Raw genomic sequence first — 22,968 nt, forward strand, 5'->3', positions numbered from 1 at the left:
ACAGTTGGCACAACCATACTTGTCCAGGATAAAAGAACCAAGGGGGCACTCTGATGAACCACATTTGAGAATGAGCCAGCCAGGGATTAAAATAAACACAGCTTGCTGACACCAACAGAGACACTGGTTCTACATCACCACTCACTTTTTAAATGAAACAACCACTGCAAGTGATCATACCTGACATATATAGTATCTCCAAAATCATGAGGTGACTGTCTCAGTTTAATGACTTGAAAATGTCCCAACCTTTGCAATCAATGAATCTACAAGAAAGTCTACAGGCAAACACTCATGAAAAGAACTACAGGGACCTCCCTGGTGGTCCAGCAGTTGGGGATAAGGGTTCAATTCCTGGTTGGGGAACTGAGGTCCAGCATGCCACCAGGCATAATCCCCCCTCCCTCACAAAAGAATTACATCATTAGTTCTGAAAAAGGTAAAGTATCACTTTAGTCTATTAGACTGGCAAGATTTAAAACATCAATAAAATGCAGAATTTGCAAGGATGTGGTAAATTACAGGCATGTTCAGATCCTACACTGAAACTTGGTATGATCTTTCAGGATGGCTTCCCAGCTGGTGCTAATGGTAAAGAACTCACCTGCCAATGCAGGAGATGCAAGAGATGCAGATTTGATTCCTGGGTCGGGAAGATCCCCCAGAGGAGGAAATGGCAACCCACTCCTTGCCTGGGAAATACCATTCTTGCCTGGGATATCCCATGGGCAGAGGAGCCTAGTAGGCAACAGTCCATGGGGCCACTAACAGTCAGACATGACTGAATGACAGCATGCATGCACTTCAGGATGGCAATTCAGCAAGCTTTATCAAAAGTCTTACAAATATGTATACATTTTGACCCAGCAACTCCACGTCTAACAGTTTATCCTGTAAGAATGCTCAATATGGCACAAATGAGAAAACAAGTCAGAAAAAAGTATTTGTGGTGTACAGCCAATAAAAACAATTAGTATTTATATACAGGTCCACACTCCCGTATCTAAAATCTGAATTCTCAGAAGTTCCAAGAACTGAAAGATATTTTTTTATGATGCATTTATGGGGAAATGTGACTTACTACAAAAATATTAAAGAGTCTTTATACCCTTAATTATAAATACTTTGCTTCTGCTGCTGCTGCTAAGTCGCTTCAGTTGTGTCCGACTCTGTGCGACCCCATCGATGGCAGCCCACCAGGCTCCCCCATCCCTGGGATTCTCCAGGCAAGAATACTGGAGTGGGTTGTCATTTCCTTCTCCAACGCATGAAAGTGAAAAGTGAAAGTGAAGTCGCTCAGTCGTGTCCGACTCTTAGCGACCCCGTGGACTGCAGCCTACCAGGCTCCTCCATCCATGGGATTTTCCATGCAAGAATACTGGAGTGGGGTGCCATTGCCTTCTCCGAATACTGTGCTACCGAAACATTAATGTATTTGATTACAGGGACCTATTCTATACCTCGATGGTGGTTTTACAAAGTACATATTTATCTTCCTAAAATCTAAAAAGAGAAAAATCTTTGAATTCAGAAACAATCTCGGCTACAAAGTTTTGGATAAAGGATAGCGATCCTACATTTATACGTGTATAGTTGAATCTTAGTATGTCTGCCTATCATAATATTCACAGTGACTTTCTCAAATGGTAATACAAGTGATCCTTCCTTTCTTCCTTTGTTTTCAGATGTCGTCTAAATTTTCTTTTCATGGGCTTCCCTTGTGGTTCAGCTGGTAAAGAATTCGCCTGCAATGTGGGAGACCTGGGTTCGATCCCTGGGTTGGGAAGACCCCCTGTAGAGGGCAAAGGCTACCCACTCCAGTATTCTGGCCTGGAGAATTCCATGGACTGTATAGTCCATGGGATCGCAAAGAGTCAGACACGACTGAGCGACTAAGCACAGCACAGCTGTGAAACAAATAACCACACTATTAACTGAAAATCTGTGTGTGCTCAGTAAATCTGTGTGTGCTCAGTCATGTCTGACTCTGTGACCCCACAGACTGTATCCCACCAACCTCCTCTGTCCATGGGATCCTCCTAGCAAGAATACTGGAGTGGGTTGCCATTTCCTACTCCAGATTAATAAAAAATATAAAAAGGTAATTAAAAAGAGTTATAGTGAGGAAGCAGCAGTCAGATGGATGATTGTAAGAATGAAGAGCTTAAAAGGCCCACAATCACACAATCAGCTTTGTTCAATTAGATTTTGGTTCCTTCATTCTGCTTGGACATTCACTGCTCCTGAATGTGTGTCGGGCAGAGTGCTAGGTTCTAAGAGACAGCAGTGAGCAGCGCAGTCTTGTCTCTGGCCATGAGGGACGCGTGGTAAGTGGACAGCTGCAGTGGCTGCAGAGAACTCCACCTGCTTTCTCATAAGGAATTTATATGTGTGTGTGCTGGTGCCAAAGGTGTGCATGGAGTCAAGCACAGTGCTGCCTTTTGGAAATTATTAAGCCCAACTCTGGTTTTAAAATCCAGCCCTATAAACTTACAAATGGAGATTGGAGACATATATTTTAAACATTGTTTTTTTATTTGTGAAATTAGAATACTATCTACATCTCACACTTCTGAGCATGTGTGCTCAGACATGGTGCTCAGGTCTGTTGGTTCGGCTGGCTGGTTGGCTTTGCTGGGCAAAGGTTATTTCTCTCCCTTTTCTTTCCTCCACATTCCCTTCCACTTTCTTCACTGGACTGGCTGCACCCTCTTACTTGCAAACACCCTGGAGTCAGGATAATAAGATACCTTGACCACCAGGAAAGCATCAGTGTCCCTTGACCCCAGCAGCAACACTGATCATGAACCCCTTCTGAGTCCCCACTGTTACTTATACTCTAGACCAGCTGTCCTAGGTTTTACCAGAGGCCAGGCCACTACTTCCTGGAGACCACTGGTATATTTGATAATGGGGAACTCACATCTCATTGTTGTGTCATAGCCTCTTCAACATCTTCAAACACTAGCAGCTTCTCCTCACACATTCTGAGCTTTATCCAAGGGCACTTATGTTTTCCCTGTCCCAAAACTTTCTGGGAAGAATTTGACAACAACCATTCACTGAACACTTGCTATACTGATGTTACTATCCTAAAAGTTTTGTATCTATATTCTCTTAATAACGCCCACATCGACTATAGGAAGTGGGTAACATTATCATTCTCACTTTTCAGATGAGAAAGGCATAGATTAGAAAGTTTGTAACCTGCTGAATGTCCTTCAACTGAAATGCTATGGATGTATCGGTTCTGGGATCTTTACTCAAAGAAGTCCACTGATGATTTCACACTGCCTCTGGTGGTTGTCAGTTGTTTCAAAGATAACTCTACTTCAGGCAACTTTAGTATCACCTGGGAGCTTGTGAGGAAGTAGAATCTTGAATCTCCCCCGATACACTGAAATACCATCCACATTTTAGCTAGATCTCCACTTGGTTCACACACATTGAAGTTTGTGTGTGAAGTTTGTGAAGTTTGCTTTTAGAACAGAAGCACTGTTCTAGAATATAAAATTGCCATTTCCAACCTCATATTCAGTTACGATGACCCAAAGCTGCCACTGGACTATATGGCACCTGTATGCAAATTACAAGGCATCTCATCTTCATAAAGCATTTGGCAAAAAGTGTCACTGTTCAAAGAAAAAAACCTCTTCCTTCAGGCCACCATTCTCCCCCACAGCTGGGCACACATCACACGATATCTACACAGGCCATCAGCAAAGTATACGGTATTGGCCATTTAATGTCAATATCAAATTCTTGGCTAAATAGCACAACGACACTGCACTTAGCTTTGCTAAAGCCAAAATTCCTAAAACTCTGATAAGCACTGTTAACACTAAATTTTCCATTACAATATGGAATAAAAGAGGAAGGTCAAGTGAAGGACAACTGAATTTACCAATATTTTAACACCCAACTTTAGTGACAGTTTGGCTGCAGTGTAATATAACCAAATAGTTACACACTGATGCCTTTGCCGTGAGAATAGTTCTCAGGAGTGAAGATAGGGCTAATGCCTTCAATAAACATAAGGAAAACGATGACCTGAACAGCCAAACTCCTACCACAGAACCAATGACTTCAAGGACTGTTCACTACCTCCCAGACAGACTCGTGCCTACTACAGTCGGCACAGCCTTCTTTTTTGCTCAGAACCGTTATACTTTTTACCACAGAGGATGTGTGTACATTGAAAGAAGCAGATAACCCACTAATCAGTCTATAATCTTACACATCTTGACAGAGTCATGGTGTCAAGTTTCTTGATATATGCCGTTAATGCCAGTCCTTTCTAAGTTATTTTACATTTTAAACAACAAACACAAGACTGTAAGAAAACTGCGTCATCTTACAAAGTAGTGGTGGTGACAACATAAAATCAGGAAAATAAATGTGTTTGAAGTATAAGTTTACAATGAATCAGTCAAAACTAGTGATCATACCTTTAAATGGAGCATTTCTTTTTTATCCTTTGAAAGGAAAGTGTCACATATAATGTGACACAAAAATTGTCATTATTTTCTTAAGGTACATTTCCTTGAGGATATTCATGTTTGGATACATGCATATAATCATGAAAATCACAGTAGAATGAGTAGAATGACAATATGCTATTTAAAAACACAATTATGTAGCAAGTGTAAGTAATTCATGGTAAACAATACAAAGAAGAATAGAGTACAAGAAACAAGAAGATTTTACCCTTTGATATATGGGACCATACTGCCTTTTTGCTAAATCCTAAGCAAGTCTCACCTTAAATGTCAACAACAGCAAAAAGTAAGTTCTGAGCTGAAATTATTTCTTTAGTGGTATGAGAATGAAGAGGAAAAATGCTAGCATTTCTCATACTCTCACTCACGCTCGTGTTTACTCACTCAGTTGTATCTGACTCTGCGATCCCATGGACTATAGCCTGCCAGGCTTCTCTGTCCATGGGATTCTCCAGGCAAGAAGACTGGAGTGGGTTGTCATTCCCTTCTCTAGGGAGTCTTCCTGACCAAGGGATCGAACCCAGGTTTCCTGCATTGCAGGTGGCGTCTTTACTATCTGAGCTACCAGGGAAGCCCCATACTCTCACTAGATCCCTTCAAACTCCATTAGGCATTCACTTTCTTGGTTCCAACAAATAGATTCTGACTCTCTAATTGGAAATAGATGCATTGTTTTAAAATTAAAGGGGAAAGTCATGCATTACTTGGTTTAAAAGAACAAGGAAAATATTTATGTGATGCTTTGCCAGGAGTTAACTAAGAACAGCCAAATGACCAGATTCACAACTTCCTACTAAAATGTGTTAAACTATGCCACATGTATTTTACATGGTGGCTGTCAGTCCCTGGACATCCAAGGTCTGAGCAGCTGAAAGGGATTTAGACAGAGTTAAAACAGAGCTCTGCTCTGCTTAAACAGAGTTCTTGTATGTGTTTGGACAAGTCGGCAATGTTCCTTAGAGCACTTGCTTTTTTCCTTTTTAAAAGCAGCCAAATTGGTTTATGTTGATTTTCACATAGGAAATTTTACTAAAGATTTGCTGAGTGACAAAGTAAAAGATGACAGACACTGCACTGCACTGGGCAAATGATGGTCTTTTCAATAAATGAGTTAATTGTATATCCATATGAAAAAAATAAAACCTGATCTCCAACTCCACCTCACACCATATAATACAATCCATCTGAAACAGATTTTTAGATCCGAATGTAAAAAGCAAAGCAACTAAGAATTTAGAAGAAAAATCTGCAGATTATCTATACAACCTTAAAATAGGCAAAGATTACTTCAAAAGGATACAAAAACAAGTCAAAAGGGTAAAAAAAAATAATAATAAACTGGACTATATTACAGTTAAGAACTTCTTTTCACTTAAAGAACTATGAAGAAAATAAAAAGCTGCAAAGTAGTGACAATATTTGAAATACATTCACTCAACTGAGATTCCTTAATGTATGGAGAACTCCTACAAAACAATAAGAAATCAAACAATCCAATAGGAAAGAAAAAGGTATAAAGTATTTTTTAAAAGATAACCAAATGGCTGATAAATATATGAAAAAGTTGCTCAACATGTCTACTTATCAAAGATATACAACAATGTGACACCACTATACAGTCACAAGAATAGTAATACCAAGTGTTGTCAAGGATACAGGGCAAATAGAACTCTCACAGGTAAGAAATACATGCTTATGTTCACCAAAAGACAGGTACAGGAATGTTTATAATGGCATTATTTATAATAGCCAGAAACTCCAACAAATTTCTGTGATAGGATATGTAAGCAACTGTAGTATATTCATAAAATAGAATATTACACAACTGTGCTATCTGATACAGTAGCCATTAGTCATGTGTAAAAATAAATTTAAAAGATTAAGTGAAGTAAAAATTTAGTACCTAAGTCCCACTGGCCACATTTCATGGGCTCAAAAGTCACATGTGGCTAACAGCTACCATATTGTACAGCACGACATAAACCACTTTCATAAAGTTCTACGGGGCATTGCTATTAAACACCAATGAGAATAAATGAATAACTGAAGTAACAACATAGATGAATTCCACAAATGTAACGTTGGGTGAAAAACCAGACACAAAGGAGTATATCCTGTATGCTTCTATTCATATAAAGTTCAAAAACTAACAAAACTAACCTATGTTATTAGAAGGCAGGATAGTGGTCCCCCTTGGGGGTTGGGAATATTTTGAAGAAAGCCTGAGGAGGCTTCTGAATTTCCGGTCATGTTAATCTGGATGAACAGATCTGTATGCAAATGTGTTCACAATGGAAAAATACATGAACATTACGAATGATGTGTGCATTTTTCTGTATACAAAAATTACCAAAATAAGAAAAGAAATCAGCCTCAGTCTATTGCTCAAGTCTTTCTTTGCTTCAGAGTTCTCCTCTTATGAACATGAGCTCAAGATAACTCATCCTGCATAAATGATATGGCATGCCTTGGGATTACGGATTAATTTTGGCCAAGAAAGGGGGATTACAAAATCTCATATTCATTTTCTATTTTTCTATGACTGCCATGGGTGTAAAATGAATAAAGAACTACAGTGGAACAAGGACAGAGATAGGAAAAAATTCGGCTTGGACATATTTGCAAGATATTATAAGTGAAGGTATACAAAGGGATTTTGAAAGCAGATAGAGGTAGTAGAGAATCCATGTTGATCAACTCCCCAACATGAGTCCTTAGAGAGAAACGAAAAACTGGTAAACTGTCAGGGGATGTTCAACTTTAAGGAATCCAATATGTTGTCCTTAAAAAATGACACACACACACAAAAAGGTACAACATATTAGATTCCTTAAAGTTAAACGTCCCCTGACAGTAAACGAGCCTCAGAAAAAAAATGTGGTTGACAGATCAAGTTGGCCATGACAAGTCTCTAGATTCCTTTATACTATTTATTAGAAAGAAAACTCTCAAAAATTTGTAGATGCAGGAGTAGAAAGTTGCCCTGTGAAAAATTACAGGCTGTCTTAGGTGGCCAGTAGCCAACAACCCAATTAAAATAACTATCACTACTAATACCCACAAAACCTGCATCTGCTTTTGAACTTTGAAAACTGTTTTAAAAAATCTTACATAGATATAAATACTATAATCACTTATGGGACTGAGTGGAGAAGGAAATGGCGACCCACTCCAGTATTCTTGTCTAGAGAATCAGGTGGACAGAGGAGCTTGGAGGCTGCTGTCCATAGGGTTGCAGAGAGTCGGACACGACTGAAGTGACTTAGCATACATGTATTGGAGAAGGGAATGGTAACCCACTCCAGTATTCTTGCCTGGAGAATCCCAGGGACAGAGGAGCCTGGTGGGCTGCTGTCTATGGGGTTGCAGAGTCAGACACGACTGAAGAGACTTAGCAGCAGCAGCAGCATAGGACTGAGATTCAAAGAAAGAAAAATCTCCATTTCACTATAGACCACTATCAAAACAAATCTGTTTTTAATTGTCTTTTTTTGTTCCCTTAAATTCTCATAGTACTCTGGAATGGACAATGTCCAAAAAAGGTAGGAGCTTTAAATTATAATAAAGTAACTTTAACAACAGTTCATCTCTTTGCTAAAGTTCTGGAATTAGAGAATCGGCATGGGAAAAAAAATTGTGTTGGAAAGCATTTGAGAGGTTGTCTAGTCCATCCCTGGTCTTATTTCAGCAAAATTGCCTTAAAGAATTTCACATGTTAAAAATACATTCTATTTTTGAACACATCCAGATAAGGAGATTTCTGTACCTCCCTTGGTATCCCATTTCAATGACTGTCACTCTGAGGAAAGTTTTCCTTAGATACCTCTTAAATCTGGTTGAACTGTTTAAATTATTTTCTGTTTGCTTTATTCTTAATAAAGATGGAAGATGAGCAGCATTCATTCTCTCCATGATAACAAATCCATCTTATAATAACTGACAAACTATTCTTTTTATCATTTACAAGACACTTTCACATAGATTATCTAATTAGCCCTTCAAATAATCCTATGATCATCTGTACCATCCAACAGATGAGGACATTCAGGCTTAGAGAGTAAAGAAAGTCAGGTGTAGAGAGGAAATGTGACAATCCCAAGGTTATTCAGTCATTCAGCGTTTGGACCCAAGCTCAGTTACTCATGCCACTTATAACTGTTGCTATGTCGCTAACCCCTCAACTTCCCCCACATCCTACAACAGGCTTAGTAATACGGAGCACAACTGGAGGGCCTGCACTGATGGCGAATCCATGTGTCATTTTATTTTTTAAATTGGTGGCATGAGTTTGCAGTGGTTAATTGTGATTTGTGCCAGCATCATTCCTCTCCTACTAACTGTACCCAGATTTCCCTCAGGGACTGTCAATCAAATTGCCCAGCCTAGTCCAGACAGCTAGCACAGAAGCCAGGCTGGATGAATACAGCAAGTTTTCCCAGGAATTTGAATCGTGAATGGGGTGACAGAAGACTGAAAATGGTCAGAGTTCATGCTTCTCCCGATGAGTTCCACAGACATGTCCTGGTTTCCAGGAGTTGGTCCTTTTGCTTCTCTTCAATTCTCTGAGTGACCTCATAGGCCCATCAATTCTTTTTCTACTTAAATTAATTAAATGCTGGTGTTGGCTTCTGTTGCTTGCAAGCAGAGAACACTGACTGACAACTCTTCAGAGGGACAGACACCGAAATAAACTGATTAAGGTCTGCCTTTATCATGTGCTTCGGAGAAGGCAATGGCACCCCACTCCAGTACTCTTGCCTGGAAAATCCCATGGATGGAGGAGCCTGGTAGGCTACAGTCCATGGGGTCGCTAAGAGTCAGACACGACTGAGCGACTTCACTTTCACTTTTCCCTTTCATGCACTGGAGAAGGAAATGGCAACCCACTCCAGTATTCTTGCCTGGAGAATCCCAGGGACGGCAGAGCCTGGTGGGCTGCCGTCTATGGGGTCGCACAGAGTCGGACACGACTGAAGTGACTTAGCAGCTTATCATGTGCTTATCATACAGATGACAAATATTAAATTGAAATCAGTCTCTTAGAAAATTCCCCCACGTTGAAAAATGTAGTACAGTAATTTCTTGTTCAACTGATCAAAGGCAGGCAGAAATAAGTTGGCAAATCTTCCAGAATCTTGGTTACATTTTTCTTTTGAAAAATAGCTTCTGGAAGCTTAGATTTCTCAGGGATTAGAGAAAATTCAGAAAGCTGTAAATGTGTTTAACCAGGTACTTTCCCTATGACATGTTCTTTCTTAGAAAGGTTCTGGGAGGACAAGAGGTACTACAGTAACATGTCCGCTCAGCCTCTCCACCCTGGAAACTTTCTGGCTGGCTGGTCAAAGGCAGCTGCAGCTTAGGTGCCAAAAGAGCCCCGGTCATCAGGACTTTCAAGTCTAACAGTAGAAACTAGAAGAGAAGAGGACCATGTCTACCCAATATCAGCACATGACTGAGTTCTACTCATAACTATCTTGAGTTCACTGCATGAAGACTCAGCAGATTCTTTTCTCTTTCTGGGATTGGCAATGTAAGCAAAGGCCTGCCAATACTTTAAAACTGCTGTAAGAATACCTGGATTTCACAGAAATTATAAGCCAACAGTAAAAGGATACCAGGACCCACTAGCCAGAGTAATTTGTTCAGGGTACAAAACCTCCTATAACATTCCTGGCATGTGTGTGTAAGGTAGTCTGCAATCAACTAAGAAAATAAGGCACATGCATATGAAACAACAACAACAGGCAAAGCAGCAAGAATGCCAACTGCCAGGTACACACAGTAAGCACATACAAATCAAGACTTCAAAACCTTATATCTACCTCCCTGAGCTGTAACTCAAGACAAGTCTTGGCCATGTTAACAAAGAAATTTTATTGAGCTTATTTCAAGGCTCAACTAAAGAATAATCAGAAGAGCACGCCTGTATAAAATAGGAAAGCATAAAATAATAGGGATGAAAACTTTCTCTCTTTTGGAAAGTAAGAAATGAAAGAGTAATCTATTTCATTGTCGAATGCCTTGCATCTAGTGGAGTCTTAAATGGATCTTTTGATATTGAGTCTTAAATGGATCTTTTGATATGACTAAGAATAGTTAGTCCCTTTCAGCATTAACTATTAACACTTGTGTTTAAGGAAAAGGCAAACTAATATTTAGAAATAAATAACTCAAGCTCAAAGTATTCAGAAGTCCTCAAACATGTTCTCTTACTTGGGCTGAGTCCAACCAGCTCACCTATAAATATTACTTGTTTGGCAAAAAACGTGCAAGAACAGGATAGTGGAAACACAACCAGGGAAGAATTAATCTGCTTTTTGGTAAAAGTTTTCAATTTATTACAAGCTCCCCTGGAACTTAAGATCCCTGGAGCACTGAGCAAGGGCTGTGAAGAGACTTGCAACGTCACGCCATCACCTGGGCAGAGGTTGCGGCCTGGACTCCCTCTGACCACTGTGCCAGCCCCTAGCTAACCAATAAGACTCTCAATTCAGTGAAGTAACACACAGGAGGAAAACAAATTCTAATGTTTTGGCATGACAGTCCCCTAGACTAGACCAATCTCATATTAAAAAAAACAAAACAAAAAAGAGTGAACAATTTCTCAGTTAAGAATGGGCCACATCATCTGTAAACTACATTTTGCTTTACAAAATATATGAACTCAGAAGCAAGAACAAAACTAGGCTGGACAATATTAGAAGATGTTTGTTTTTATTTATGCTGCTGCCATAATTATGGCCAATGTGGCAGTAGGTACAAAGAAGCTTTTTAATAAATCAATCAGTTATTTATTTTATATCTTTAGGGTCATAAAATAATACAAATCACAAGGCATACCAATCTTTAAAATATTTACAAAATATTAGAGCACACTGTAACCAGAAACTTCTGTAGAAAATTCTAACCAAAATATAAATTATTATTATTATTAAGTAGGCATCATAAATAGAAGAAAATAAAATTCAACCTTCTTAGCCTGGCCAAGGCGTCAGTGGTATAGTGGTTAGCATAGCTGCCTTCCAAATTTCTCAGCCTGGATTCAAAACCTTTCAGAAGCACATTTTAAGTCTTTTGTTTATTTTGTTCTTATTTCTCCAGTTCTCTTCTATAGGGATTCTATTCAAGTTAAACTGGCCAGTTTACACATTGCATACACATCCCTCTTTCTGAACATTTACTCCAGCCATTCCTCCTCTCCAAATTGCCTCTCCCTCAGCTCTGTCCTTGTGTCTTTCTGGACTGCAAATTTCTGCCTAGCCCTGGTTGACCCTCTCTGCTTCCCTGGCAACCCACTGTATTTATTCCCTTATGCATCAACAGCTATCTACTGATCTGAATAATCACTCCAACAATGGTGGGGGCGGGGGGCAGGGCAGAAGGGGAGGCTTTCAGTTGTTTATGCTTACAAATGATTTACTTACTCATAAAGCAAGTATTTTTATGAACACTATTGTGTACAAGATACTATGCCAGGGTCAATGAAGAATGCCAAGATAGAACTTGCCAAGAATGCCAAGATTTACTTTCAAAGAGTCTAGAAGCTAGTCAGGAAAATAAGATGAATACCCAAATCATCATAACTAATACAAGCTAGGCAATTATCAATACTCCACTGTAGGTTCTGCTAACGGGGGTGGGATCACTTAGTGCTTCATAGGGAGCAGAGAAGAACTCCGGGAGGAAGCAGCAGCTGGGTGTAACAGGAAGGACATTATTTCCTTAATAAGCTTTAACAAAGGCAAGGAGAGGGCAGAGCTCAGGAAGTTAATGGAGGAAGCAAGGGGTGATACTTTAAAACTCATATGTGTGGTAGAGAAGTGGAGCAAATGTGAGAGTGATTTTTGTTATGAATTGAAAGGAATTAAACATTTTAAGGAATTCAGGGGTCAGCACACTCTAATATCACTGTATTAGGTAGCATGTTAAGTAACCAAGAGACATGGGAAGATTTCACAGGCTAATTATGATCTCTGAGAAAAACTTGTATTATTACAGTAATGTTTTATGATGTTGATTTTTAACTGAATGGTATCCAACACAGTAAAGCCTACTTAACTAGAAGTGATACAAAGAGCTCAAATGACATACATTGAGCATTCCTCTATGTGGTCTATGATTAAGGCATAAATTTCACATCATCTTCTACATCTATATGACTGTACAATGAACAGTCTTCATGTGAAAATCTAACATCAAGGCAAGACCCTGAAGGAGTCTTCTGGAGTGCCAAGAAAAATGGTTTAAAGGTACAATTAAGGAGTTGGTATTGTACTTTAATGTGTAAACTGCCATTATGTATGTGTATATGTACATATTGATAAGACATATACACACATCAATTACACCACACATGTGATAACCAGAATTCATCAGATCATCATATTATCAACCAACTGTAGTCAGTGGTATTAAAAAAAAAAAAAAAAAAAATTCTTCAACAGAATACTCAGAACTGCAACAAAACAACCATGCCACCTATTTCAGAAACTCACTACACTGAGATTTCTGAGGGGGAAAAGTCCTGATCCTTTTAAATTCAGACTGCTTCTGTATCCAGACAGCTTCCTGTGATTCAGGTACCATATTTCCATGAACCTACTCAGATCTTTCCATTCTTGAGAGGAGAAGCTGGGAGGACTATTTGCGGAAGTCTCACTGTTATTTGTGGAGAGACTCTCGCTGCCATCAGAAAATGAAGTGTGAAGGTATCAATCAGATAAGAAACAGCCAGTTCATTTTAAGGAACCACCTCCAAAAAAGAAATGCCTGATTTGAAAATGATCTGTATATTTAGAAGCTTCTAAATAGTAAAAGAAGCGGAGGTACAGAGAACTGCTTTATTTTACCTATGATTCATGTTTGTGAGTTACATCTCAGCTTATGAGTCATACTGGGCATGCAGACTTCTTGTTAGTACCCATTGATCCTCATACATGAAAATATCCTCAAGAGTATACTATCAAGAGTACTACAAGAATGAAAATGAATGCTTTGATTGAAGGTCCTCAAATAACTGCAGATACAAATGTAGTGTTTTGTCAACAAAAGGTTACGGTTTTACCAACTTACAAGATCAGCACCTACACATTGTAAGGAATGAAGACTGCATCCACCCTTAGACATTCTGATTGATTAACGGGAAGGGAAGACAATTCTACAATTCTGCTTCCCTCATAAACTCCCAGCATAAACTCAAACCTGAGGATACCCTCAGATGCACCAAACTTGTTAGGGATTACGTAGTTATAACATTTGGAGGATAAGCAATGATAGCATTTGTTTTCTGGCTTTCTATTTCAACTAAGAAATAATGCTGGATATTGGGAAAGTTTGCTTGGTTTTTAAAAAGCTAAAAACTTAGATTTTTTCCCCCTAACCCTTTCTCAAGTGGTTTGAGAAGTTTGCATTATTTTAACACAACTGCAGGGAAACGTGTTTGAAAGGTTACTGGAAGTGACAGATGGGCTTGTTTTGAAATAAAATTAAGCCTGTGGTACTACTGAAAGGAAGTCACGAAATCCAAAATTAAACTGGACAGAATGGTCTGAAGCTGTTTTTGTTCTTTGTTCAAGGAAGCACAAAGAGTGGGAGGCTGAGGCAAGGCCACCACTTCTCATGTGAATCCTCTCACTCAGGTCAATTTGTCTTGAACTGATAAAACTCTCCTCTTAATGTAACATGCGCCCCCACATTTTAAACATCCATACGCCTACTGTCAAATATCCAGACATGTCCTTCACTGATATCACTAAGAATATAACTCCAATCTTTTATAGCTGTGACTTTATAAAGACTTAAGGAAGAAAAAACATTTATAAACAACCGTGTTGAGCTATTAAAAACCTCATTTTAGGATGAGATGGAAAATGTCATTTAAAAAAGACAATGTGCATCCCAGACATGTGAAGAGACCATTCGCCCTGGGATGGCTTTGCCAGCCATTCTCAGGAGAAGCCACGCCTACCTTATTGTGCTCGTACTTGTAGGGGATCTTGAGTGTGTCCATGGCTCTGATCATAGCCTGCATGGCCGTGAAGATGTTCTGATACACCAGCTTGGTGAAGCCCCTTTTGTCTTCATCAGAGTAGCCCGACCCATGGATGATTCTCATCTGCTTGATAAATGTACTCTTGCCACTCTCTCCTGTCCCTGCAAGAGAAAGGACAGCAGCTCATCAGACCATGAGACCTTCTCACAGTCTTCCAGACAACTACACTATTAATAGGAACAGGCCTTGGATGTGGCATCCTGAGGGCCTGCTGAGAGGAGCATCAGAGGAGAGCAGCATCACCAGAGGGGGAAATGCCACCGAGGGTGAACACTCAGCAAAATGAGAGGAGTGAGACTCCAGCTCGGAGCCAGAGTTTTAAAAAACAAACAAACAACTGTCACCTTTTTGGAAGCCACTCAGCATGGAATTTTGATAGTGATTTGTAACCATGTATCTTATAAGAAACACAATGAAAACAGCATGGTTTGAACAGAATAAACACTTGATAAAGCTCTCTTCCCTGGAGTATGTCTGAAATGCTTCCAGTAGACCGGGATGTTTAGCCAGGATCTGGATCTGGACATGACAATGCACTTATACAAATGCTGTTCAGACATCAGTAAGACAACACGCCGGAAAATTTTTAGATACTTTCTCTTACTTTAAAATGGGGTATATGGAGAGCACAGTATCCAGGTAAGAATCTAGATCCTTCAGGACAGTAAGTAGCAACTGTATTTATTTCCAGGGGTTTGGTTGGCTGAGTTATGTCAAGGAATCACTCAATTCAAGAAAGATACAGGAACTCTCCTTCTTTCTGCCCACTCTTAACAATGACACAGAAATTCACTGTTACTGAATTTTTTTCTTCTGTGTTCTCATTTTCCCCTTCTTCAGTATTCCTTTTTGGTCACCATGAGTCTGCAGAGAATCCATAACAAGGCTACAAATGCCCATTGGGGAGGAGGAAAGACAGAAAGATGAGATCATTTCACTGAATGACAACATATTTCTTCTATGGTGAATCTGAAACTATAAATCTAAAAACTTCATTTTTTAAAATGTAAGTTGTTTTGGAGAGTGTGCAACTTAATTACATTTCTGAATATCTCTCACTCACTTTCAAATCTCCTTGAAATTTTCAAAATAATAAATGTCCTCCCCTAATGACGTGGGAAAAAAATGAAAGTTTTTAAGATAGTAAGCGTAGCAGAATATAATAATAATAATAATACTCAGGATGACTGCAGTGCCCTTGCTGCCATTTCCTATCAGTAAGACATTAAAAAAAAAAAAAGGTGGAAAAGGAGAACTGAAAACTAGGAATACAACATTTGTCCTAATTTTGTTTGGTTTTTCTCGTGGTTGGATTTCATTACTATCTTTACAAACAATCATGAAAAATTCAAATAAGTATTACAGTTTTCATAGAAGCATTCTTAAACGACTACAGATGTCTTGGTAAACACAGAAGCCTCACATAATTACAAAGATGATTCTAGCCCCACAGTCCTGTGGTGGCCAATTCCTTTATCCTTTTCATATGACCTTTAATAAAGTGATCTGGAATTTCTTGAAATATAAAGTTAACACTTCCTTTATCATTTTCATATGTGATTTTCATTTTAATAAAGTGATTCAGAATTCCTTGAAGTATAAAGTTAACACTGCAATATGAATGCGATCAACACATTTTAACAAGATTAATGCAAGGAGTTAAAAATGAACATACAATTCCATCCATGAATACTGGGGGGGTGGGGGGGTGGGCAGTATCTAAAGAGAAGCATCCCTAATGGAAATACAGCTAGGAAATTGTTCCTCATTAGCAATCAACAATTTATAGGAAGAAAGCAGTATCTTTACTTTTCTGAGCAATTCAAAGTATGGAAGAAAAAGATCCAAATTGTTTCTCTGCTTATTATCCTTATCCCAAATATCCTTATCCTTATCCTTGCTCTGAGGACCCAACTAGAGACATAATCATCAAATCAGAACCTCTGCCAGTTTTTTCCACACCAAAAACAGGAAGAAACCTTAATATGTGAGGTTAATGACATGAAAAGAAAAGGAAAGAGTCAGGCAAGAGGCTGCCTTCTCCTAGCTGAAGGCTTTTATATACTCCCCCAATATCCAAATAAAATCAAAAAAGTAAAGAGAAGACATCTAAACCATGGTGGCTTGTTTCAATTAAGTCATGTTGGGCAAGAGCAGTCAACACCTGGCCGCTCTTGGGATCTACACTAAGCTCCTGGGCATCACACTAATGAAGACTCCAAATACAGGTGGAACACAGGACCCATGAATGAATGGAATGGGGAAAGAGGAAAGGAAAAAAGAATCCAAAACCCAACTCTGAAGTTAAGATATTTTCCTGTTGCCCTAGACACACCCTGGGATCCTCTCTCTCCATTATATCATCTTGCTTGGTGCCCCCGGAGGCTGGCTGGGAAGGACTTCACACCAACAGCTCTCTTGGCCTCAGTCTTCTTGGGCTTAATCCATACGAGACACCAGGAAGAGACCACAGAGCAGGAGGATGAGAAAGGCGCATCTATTTCCCCAGTTTGCTTCCTGCAAGGGCCCCACAGATACGCTGTGTCCTCTTCAAGAGTCTACAGCTCCTGCCAGGCAGCCTTCTCTGGGTTCCTGAACCTGCTCCCTTGCCTTGCTGGCCCCTGGTTACTGCACTCATTAGCTCTTACTGGTTGCCTACACTGGACTAATACCTTGTAAACAGTCCTTGAACAAAACTCTTCTCAGTCACCTAGCTGGAGTGGACCCTTTGTTTCCTGCTGAGACCCTGACAGGTGTAAATACCCAATGGAGAGCAGGGGCAGCTTAATAAATGAACAAATAAGAAGGCAAGGCGGGGGGGGGGGGTGCCTTTTCTTCTTCTGCCTTTCTCTATAAATCTTATTTATAAGGTGCTCTGTTGTTTACAAAGTACTTCCTTTTTTCTAGTCACCAATTCACTCTTAGAGCACTCTTCTGGAAGCCAATCATGAATGATAGAGCCCAAACTAGAATCCAGGGCTCCTGACTCATCTCCAAAAGTGCTAATAAATCTAGTACTTGTCCCCCAGAGCATGCACACTTGAGCCTAGCTGCCCCCCCAGCAACACACACTTCAAGACTAACCTCTAATCTGACAGGGCAAGTGGTGGTCTCCACCCCCTGAATATCCTGTCTCTTGTAAAGGAATCTAAAGAAATTTGTGTTCAAGGCATGTGCACACAGAGGGGGAGGGGGAGGGAGAAATGAATGGGGAGAGTAGCACTGACATATAGACAATCTCATGTGTAAATAGAGAGCTAGCAGGAAGCTGCTGTACAGCACAGGGCGTTCAGCTTGGTGCTCTGTGATGACCTAGAGAGGGGAGATGGGGAGTGGGCGGGGAGGTTCAAGGAGGAGGAGGTATATGTATACATATATTTAACAGCCAACTCACTTCATTGTACAGCAAAAACTAATATTGTAAAGCAATTACATTCCAATAAAAAATACAAAGAATAAATCCGTGTTCAACCCTTTATATTCTGCCACTGTAAAATACGCTGACACTATCCTCTCAAAACTCTGAGATAGCTGACTTTTCCCTCATTCCATGGAAAAGAAAAGGTCTTGGAGAGGTGAAGCATGTGAGCAAAGATGACAAGGCTGGTAAGTGCCAGCACAAGGGCTCGAGCCCAGCCTGCACCTGCCCAGCCTGGGTTTGGCAATACTTTCACAATCATGGCTGTGCAAATCCAGGATAATTAACTTACACTGCCTGTAGTCCAAAAATGTCTCCATGTGGTCTTGACTACACTCAACTTTCATCCATCTAACCGAATTCTGAATTTCCAAATATTACTTCAATTAATAGTAGTTTGAATCTTGGTGTCATCTTCCAAGACTGGCCATCCCTCCCAGGCAAATTTCACATACGAATTTAATACTCACTCATGCTTTGATGCTATTGTATAACTGCAGCAAGTTAAAAGTGAAGACAATGCTTCACTTAAGAGAAAATCTGTGTAACACAAATGCTACAGGTACAATGATAAAAGTAGTCAATTAAAGTATTATTCTGTACTATGGAATAAAACATCAACCAAGCAAAAAACTCAGCTTCTTTGTTCCAGGAAGAGTTCTATCATGGGAGATAAGTGAACTATTCTTCACAAATGTGTAAACCAAATTTCATGTTCTTCTATTTTCATAAACTTATACAATATTCTTAGGGTTTGAAACGGACATTTTAAAAATCTTCTCTGGATTAGAATTTCTAAAATCTGTTTAAAAACAAACAAACAAACAAAAAAACCCAGCTGTTCCAGATTATAAAAATGACATCGTTTCCTAAGGCCACATGGAAAGCATAATGAGAGACTTCACAATTCTTTTTATCTCTGAATGAATGAAAACACACTTCTACTAGTAGGTTGCTCTGTGAATCCGGTGCTGGCTAATCTCTTTTCACAGCACTGAGCATAAGCAACTTTTGACCTACCTCAAGAAATACAAATCTACTGTTTCCAAAGCTACTGATGAAATAAAATCTAGCAAGGAGCCCTTACATTAAATCTGGGGGTGGAAGCTCCATCTTTGCTAATTTGAATATATCTCCAATTATATTATATAATAACAAGTATATCAAGACATACAAGGAAGGATGTGAGTCTAGACAACTTTTGCTTTTCATCTTCATTAGTCTCTATAAATGTGGCTGAAAATTTTCACCAAAAGTTATTTGTACCTTTTGTCAAGTACTATGCCTTTTCTTATCTCAGTCCATCAAAATACACAGAAATAAGGCTACTTAAGAATCATGCTACAGACTTCCCTGGCAGTCCGGTGGTTAAGACTCTGCACTCCCACTGCAGGGGACACATTTCAATCCTTGGTCAGGGAATTAAGATCCCACAAGCTGCACGGTGCATCCAAAAAAAAAAAAAAGAATCATGCTATTTAAAAAGGCCACTTCATCTAGCAAGTACATTGGTTTTGAGGGATACTGTTTTTCTTCCCTACCCATTGGATCAGGATAAGGCACAGAGAGCAATCCCCAGTTCATTTCACATGTCTTTCCATCAGGACAAACATAATATATAAATTTAATATCCTACTGTGGACAGCATCACTTTGTAAGGTATTAGAATACAGCATATTTGATGTACACACTCTCTCTCACACACATAATCTGATACTTTAGGCTTTGCCAAGATCTTTTCAACACAAGAATACTCCTATATACAGCTTCTGCCACAAATCCATATTTACTCTACGTATCCTACTCATACTAAGCCTCTACACTTTTACACAGACTACTCTGCCCATTCTCAAGATGCAGTCTGCAATCAGTTCCATCCAATTCTAAAAACAGGACAGTTTTTCTTTCTCGGGGCTTCTTGCTCAGCATAATCTTTTAAAATTTATTTTACTGAAGTATTATATGCCTTACTGTTTGGTCACTAAGTCATATTTGAATCTTTTGCAACCCCATAGACTATAGCCTGCCAGGCTCCTCCGTCCACGGGATTTCCCAGGCAAGAATACTGGAGTGAGTTGCCATGCCCTTCTTTGTCCGCAGGGGGATCTTCTCAACCCAGGGATCAAATCCCCATCTCCTGTACCGGCAGGCATATTCCTTACCATTGAACCACCAGGGAAGACTTTATTGAACTACAGCTGACGTATAATGTGTTAATGTCTACAGTACGGCAAAGTGATTCAGTTATGTATGTATGTTATGTATATACACCTTCTTTTTCATATTCTTTTCCATTATGGTTCATCACAGGATACTGAACATAGCTCCCTGTGATATACAATAGAGTCTTATTGTTTAGAAGACAGTTTTTCTTATCTTATACCCTGACAGTTCTAAATCCAATAACATATTACCTTTTTAATGGTTTCATGAATTGTGACTTGCGGTTGAAAGCAATCAAGGACTCAATGGTTCCTTCTTTCCCATGGAAGTTGGCTTCCTGGGCTACATTTTATCAAAAGGGCTGTGAAGCACAATCCACATATACACAAGAATTGCTCAGTGTCCTAAAAATGTCAGTTACAACTGTCACTGTCTGAAGAACACGCTGTGCCCCATTTCCTCTGAAAAACAATCACTGACCACTGCACATGCAGGAGCTGCAAGGGTTCGTTTCTTTTATTCTAGAAGTCAGAAAACAGGCCTTCTCAGGGCCTCTTATAGGCTCAGTGAGACCCACACCACTGCCACTTTTTTAGGCTCCCAGGAAAAAGAAGAAATGCCAAAACAGAGCTCTAAAACCTGTGGTATTTAAAGTTATACAGTGAATATATCCGTTTTATCCTTCCAGTCTCTTTCATGACTGTATTTGGAGATATTGTCAAACCATCAGAGGTCTACATCTAAAGCCTTTAATTAATGTGAAAGCTCAGGCCAAATGCCCCTGCCCTGCCCTCTTGATTGGCCAGCACCCAGATAAAGAGCTGCTAAGAACAAACCCAAGTCTCATGGAGCTCAATTGTAATCCAAGTATCTGCACTTAAGGTCCATTGGTTTAGGCCAAGAGACTAAAATATGGAATCTCAGCACCACCAAAGCTGAACTTGGGCTACTTCCACGTAAACTTGGATAAAGCAGAACCAGAAATTTCAAGGAGGAATTTTCTACCCACAAGCACATCATCAACCCACACCTGCAAAGACTTAATAGCACTGAGATAAAAGTGATTTAATAGCACTGAGTCAAATGCAATCCATGTGCTGTCCACATTCTGGCTTATGTACTTTAAAATACACATATTCTGCCTCCTACACATTTTCCTCCACTTACACTGGAAGTCTGCTCATGAAACTGAGCAGCTCTAATACCACAATCACCATGACTTCCTCTCCTTCAAGACTGTCCTTGGAGAGCAAGGGTTGGTAATACTTAACTCTTTATCCCCAGCAAGGCTGAAGAAGGTACTGGATAAGGTACTGGATAGTTTTCTAAATGTAGCATGGAAATTAACTGAATTGAAAATCACCCACTGTAAGTGGAAACTGAAGAGATGAATAAGTTAGTAGTAATCAGAACTGTTAATAAAAATTCACCCAGTTACGTTATTTTTAAAAGACAGGCAAAATGCACTGAGAATGCAATTTATTGAAAATGTTTTGGAAGAGGGAGATTACCTAGTCCTTCGGTTGGGCAGATGCCCTGGAGGAGAAAATGGCAACCCACTCTAGTATTCATGCCCAGAGAATCCCATGGACAGAGGAGCCTGGCAGCTACAGTCGACGGGGTCTCAGAATTGGACACAACTGAGAAACTTTTACATTCATTTCCAGGCTTCTTAAAATAGAAAATCCTCCTGAAAAAGGTGCTTCCAAGGTTACTCAAAGATACAAGGGTATTTTCGTAGAATGTCCATTTTACCAGAGCATGTTCACAGTAAACATCCATGTATTAAAAACTAGCATCAGTTGATTGTACCATCTTGTGACTATACCACACAGCATTAAAATGTACAGTTTAAAATGATGACCTTTATGGTATGTAAACTTTGTACTAATTTAAGAAAATTTAAACTAACATCAGTATGATGTGAGAGATGTAACAGATGAGGGTTTGATCCCTTGATCAGGAAGATCTCTGGAGAAGGAAATGGTAACCCACTCCAGTATTCTTGCCTGGAGAATCCCATGGACTGAGGAGCCTGGCAGGCTACAGTCCATAGAGTTGCAAAGAGTCGGACACGACTGAAGCGACTTAGCTTGTATGCACGCAGTACAGTTTGGAGAACAGGAAGTTTATACAAATATTCAGGCTAAAACTTTTTCAAGTTTCTTTGAGCCAACATGCCCAATCTGCTCTGCACCCCTAGCCCTCTCCTCTGGGAGAGCCTGTTCACTCTCTTCTGCCTCTGGATATATTTCAGAGAAAAAGTTTAAGAAGCTCCAAACTCACTTATTTTACAAAGAAGGGAAGCAAAGTGACTTGTTCAAGGATTTTGCTGGTTGAAAACTAATTAGGAAGAAGATGGACTATAATCTACCAAGGCCTCCTGTTTGTCCAGGGCTCTTGATCTTAAGTCCTTGTAAACTTTCTTTTTATTAAATATTTTTCCAACTTAAAAAGTTACAATTATTTATTATACAGAATTCAGAAAAACAAAGGAGTTTTCAAAGTTCCTAAAATCTGAATATTGTGGTATATTTATTTCCAGACTCCTTTTCTGAGCAAGGGCTTCCCTTGTGCCTCAGCTGGTAAAGAATCCGTCTGCAATGTGGGAGACCTGGGTTTGATCCTTGGGTTGGGAATATCCCCTGGAGAAGGGAAAGGCTACCCACTCCAGTATTCTGGCCTGAAGAAATCCATGGACTGTATAGTCCATGGGGTAGCAAAGAGTCGGACATGACTGAGCAACTTTCACTTTACAAATGTTCCTTTTTCTGTTCATTTTCTAAACTAAAAATGGAATAATCCTGTATACTGTTATTTTTCACTTAACATATTTT

General features: G+C 39.5%; 1 protein-coding gene and 2 long non-coding RNA genes across 15 annotated transcripts in view; 2 read left to right on the forward strand and 1 right to left on the reverse strand.

Moving 5' to 3' along the window:
• GNAQ (G protein subunit alpha q) overlaps window positions 1-22,968 on the reverse strand; it is a 469,675-nt gene that overhangs the window by 189,452 nt on the left and 257,255 nt on the right. For all 13 annotated transcript variants that reach the window (XM_081506077.1, XM_081506056.1, XM_081506107.1 and 10 more), the window contains one exon: window positions 14,467-14,651. In XM_081506077.1, coding sequence (XP_081362203.1) covers window positions 14,467-14,613 — 147 coding nt within the window. In that variant the 5' untranslated portion in view covers window positions 14,614-14,651. The remainder of the gene's footprint in view (window positions 1-14,466; window positions 14,652-22,968) is intronic.
• On the forward strand, window positions 646-10,119 carry LOC145512421 (uncharacterized). Its single transcript, XR_014058503.1, has 2 exons — window positions 646-1,147; window positions 9,487-10,119. It is a non-coding gene; the product is annotated as an uncharacterized LOC145512421 (long non-coding RNA).
• Window positions 11,881-15,560, forward strand: LOC145512412 (uncharacterized). Its single transcript, XR_014058500.1, has 2 exons — window positions 11,881-15,189; window positions 15,391-15,560. It is a non-coding gene; the product is annotated as an uncharacterized LOC145512412 (long non-coding RNA).

Source organism: Giraffa tippelskirchi, chromosome 1 (genome assembly GCF_054371585.1).
Source record: "Giraffa tippelskirchi isolate mGirTip1 chromosome 1, T2T-mGirTip1v1.2.pri, whole genome shotgun sequence".
Taxonomy (NCBI): Eukaryota; Metazoa; Chordata; class Mammalia; order Artiodactyla; family Giraffidae; genus Giraffa; species Giraffa tippelskirchi.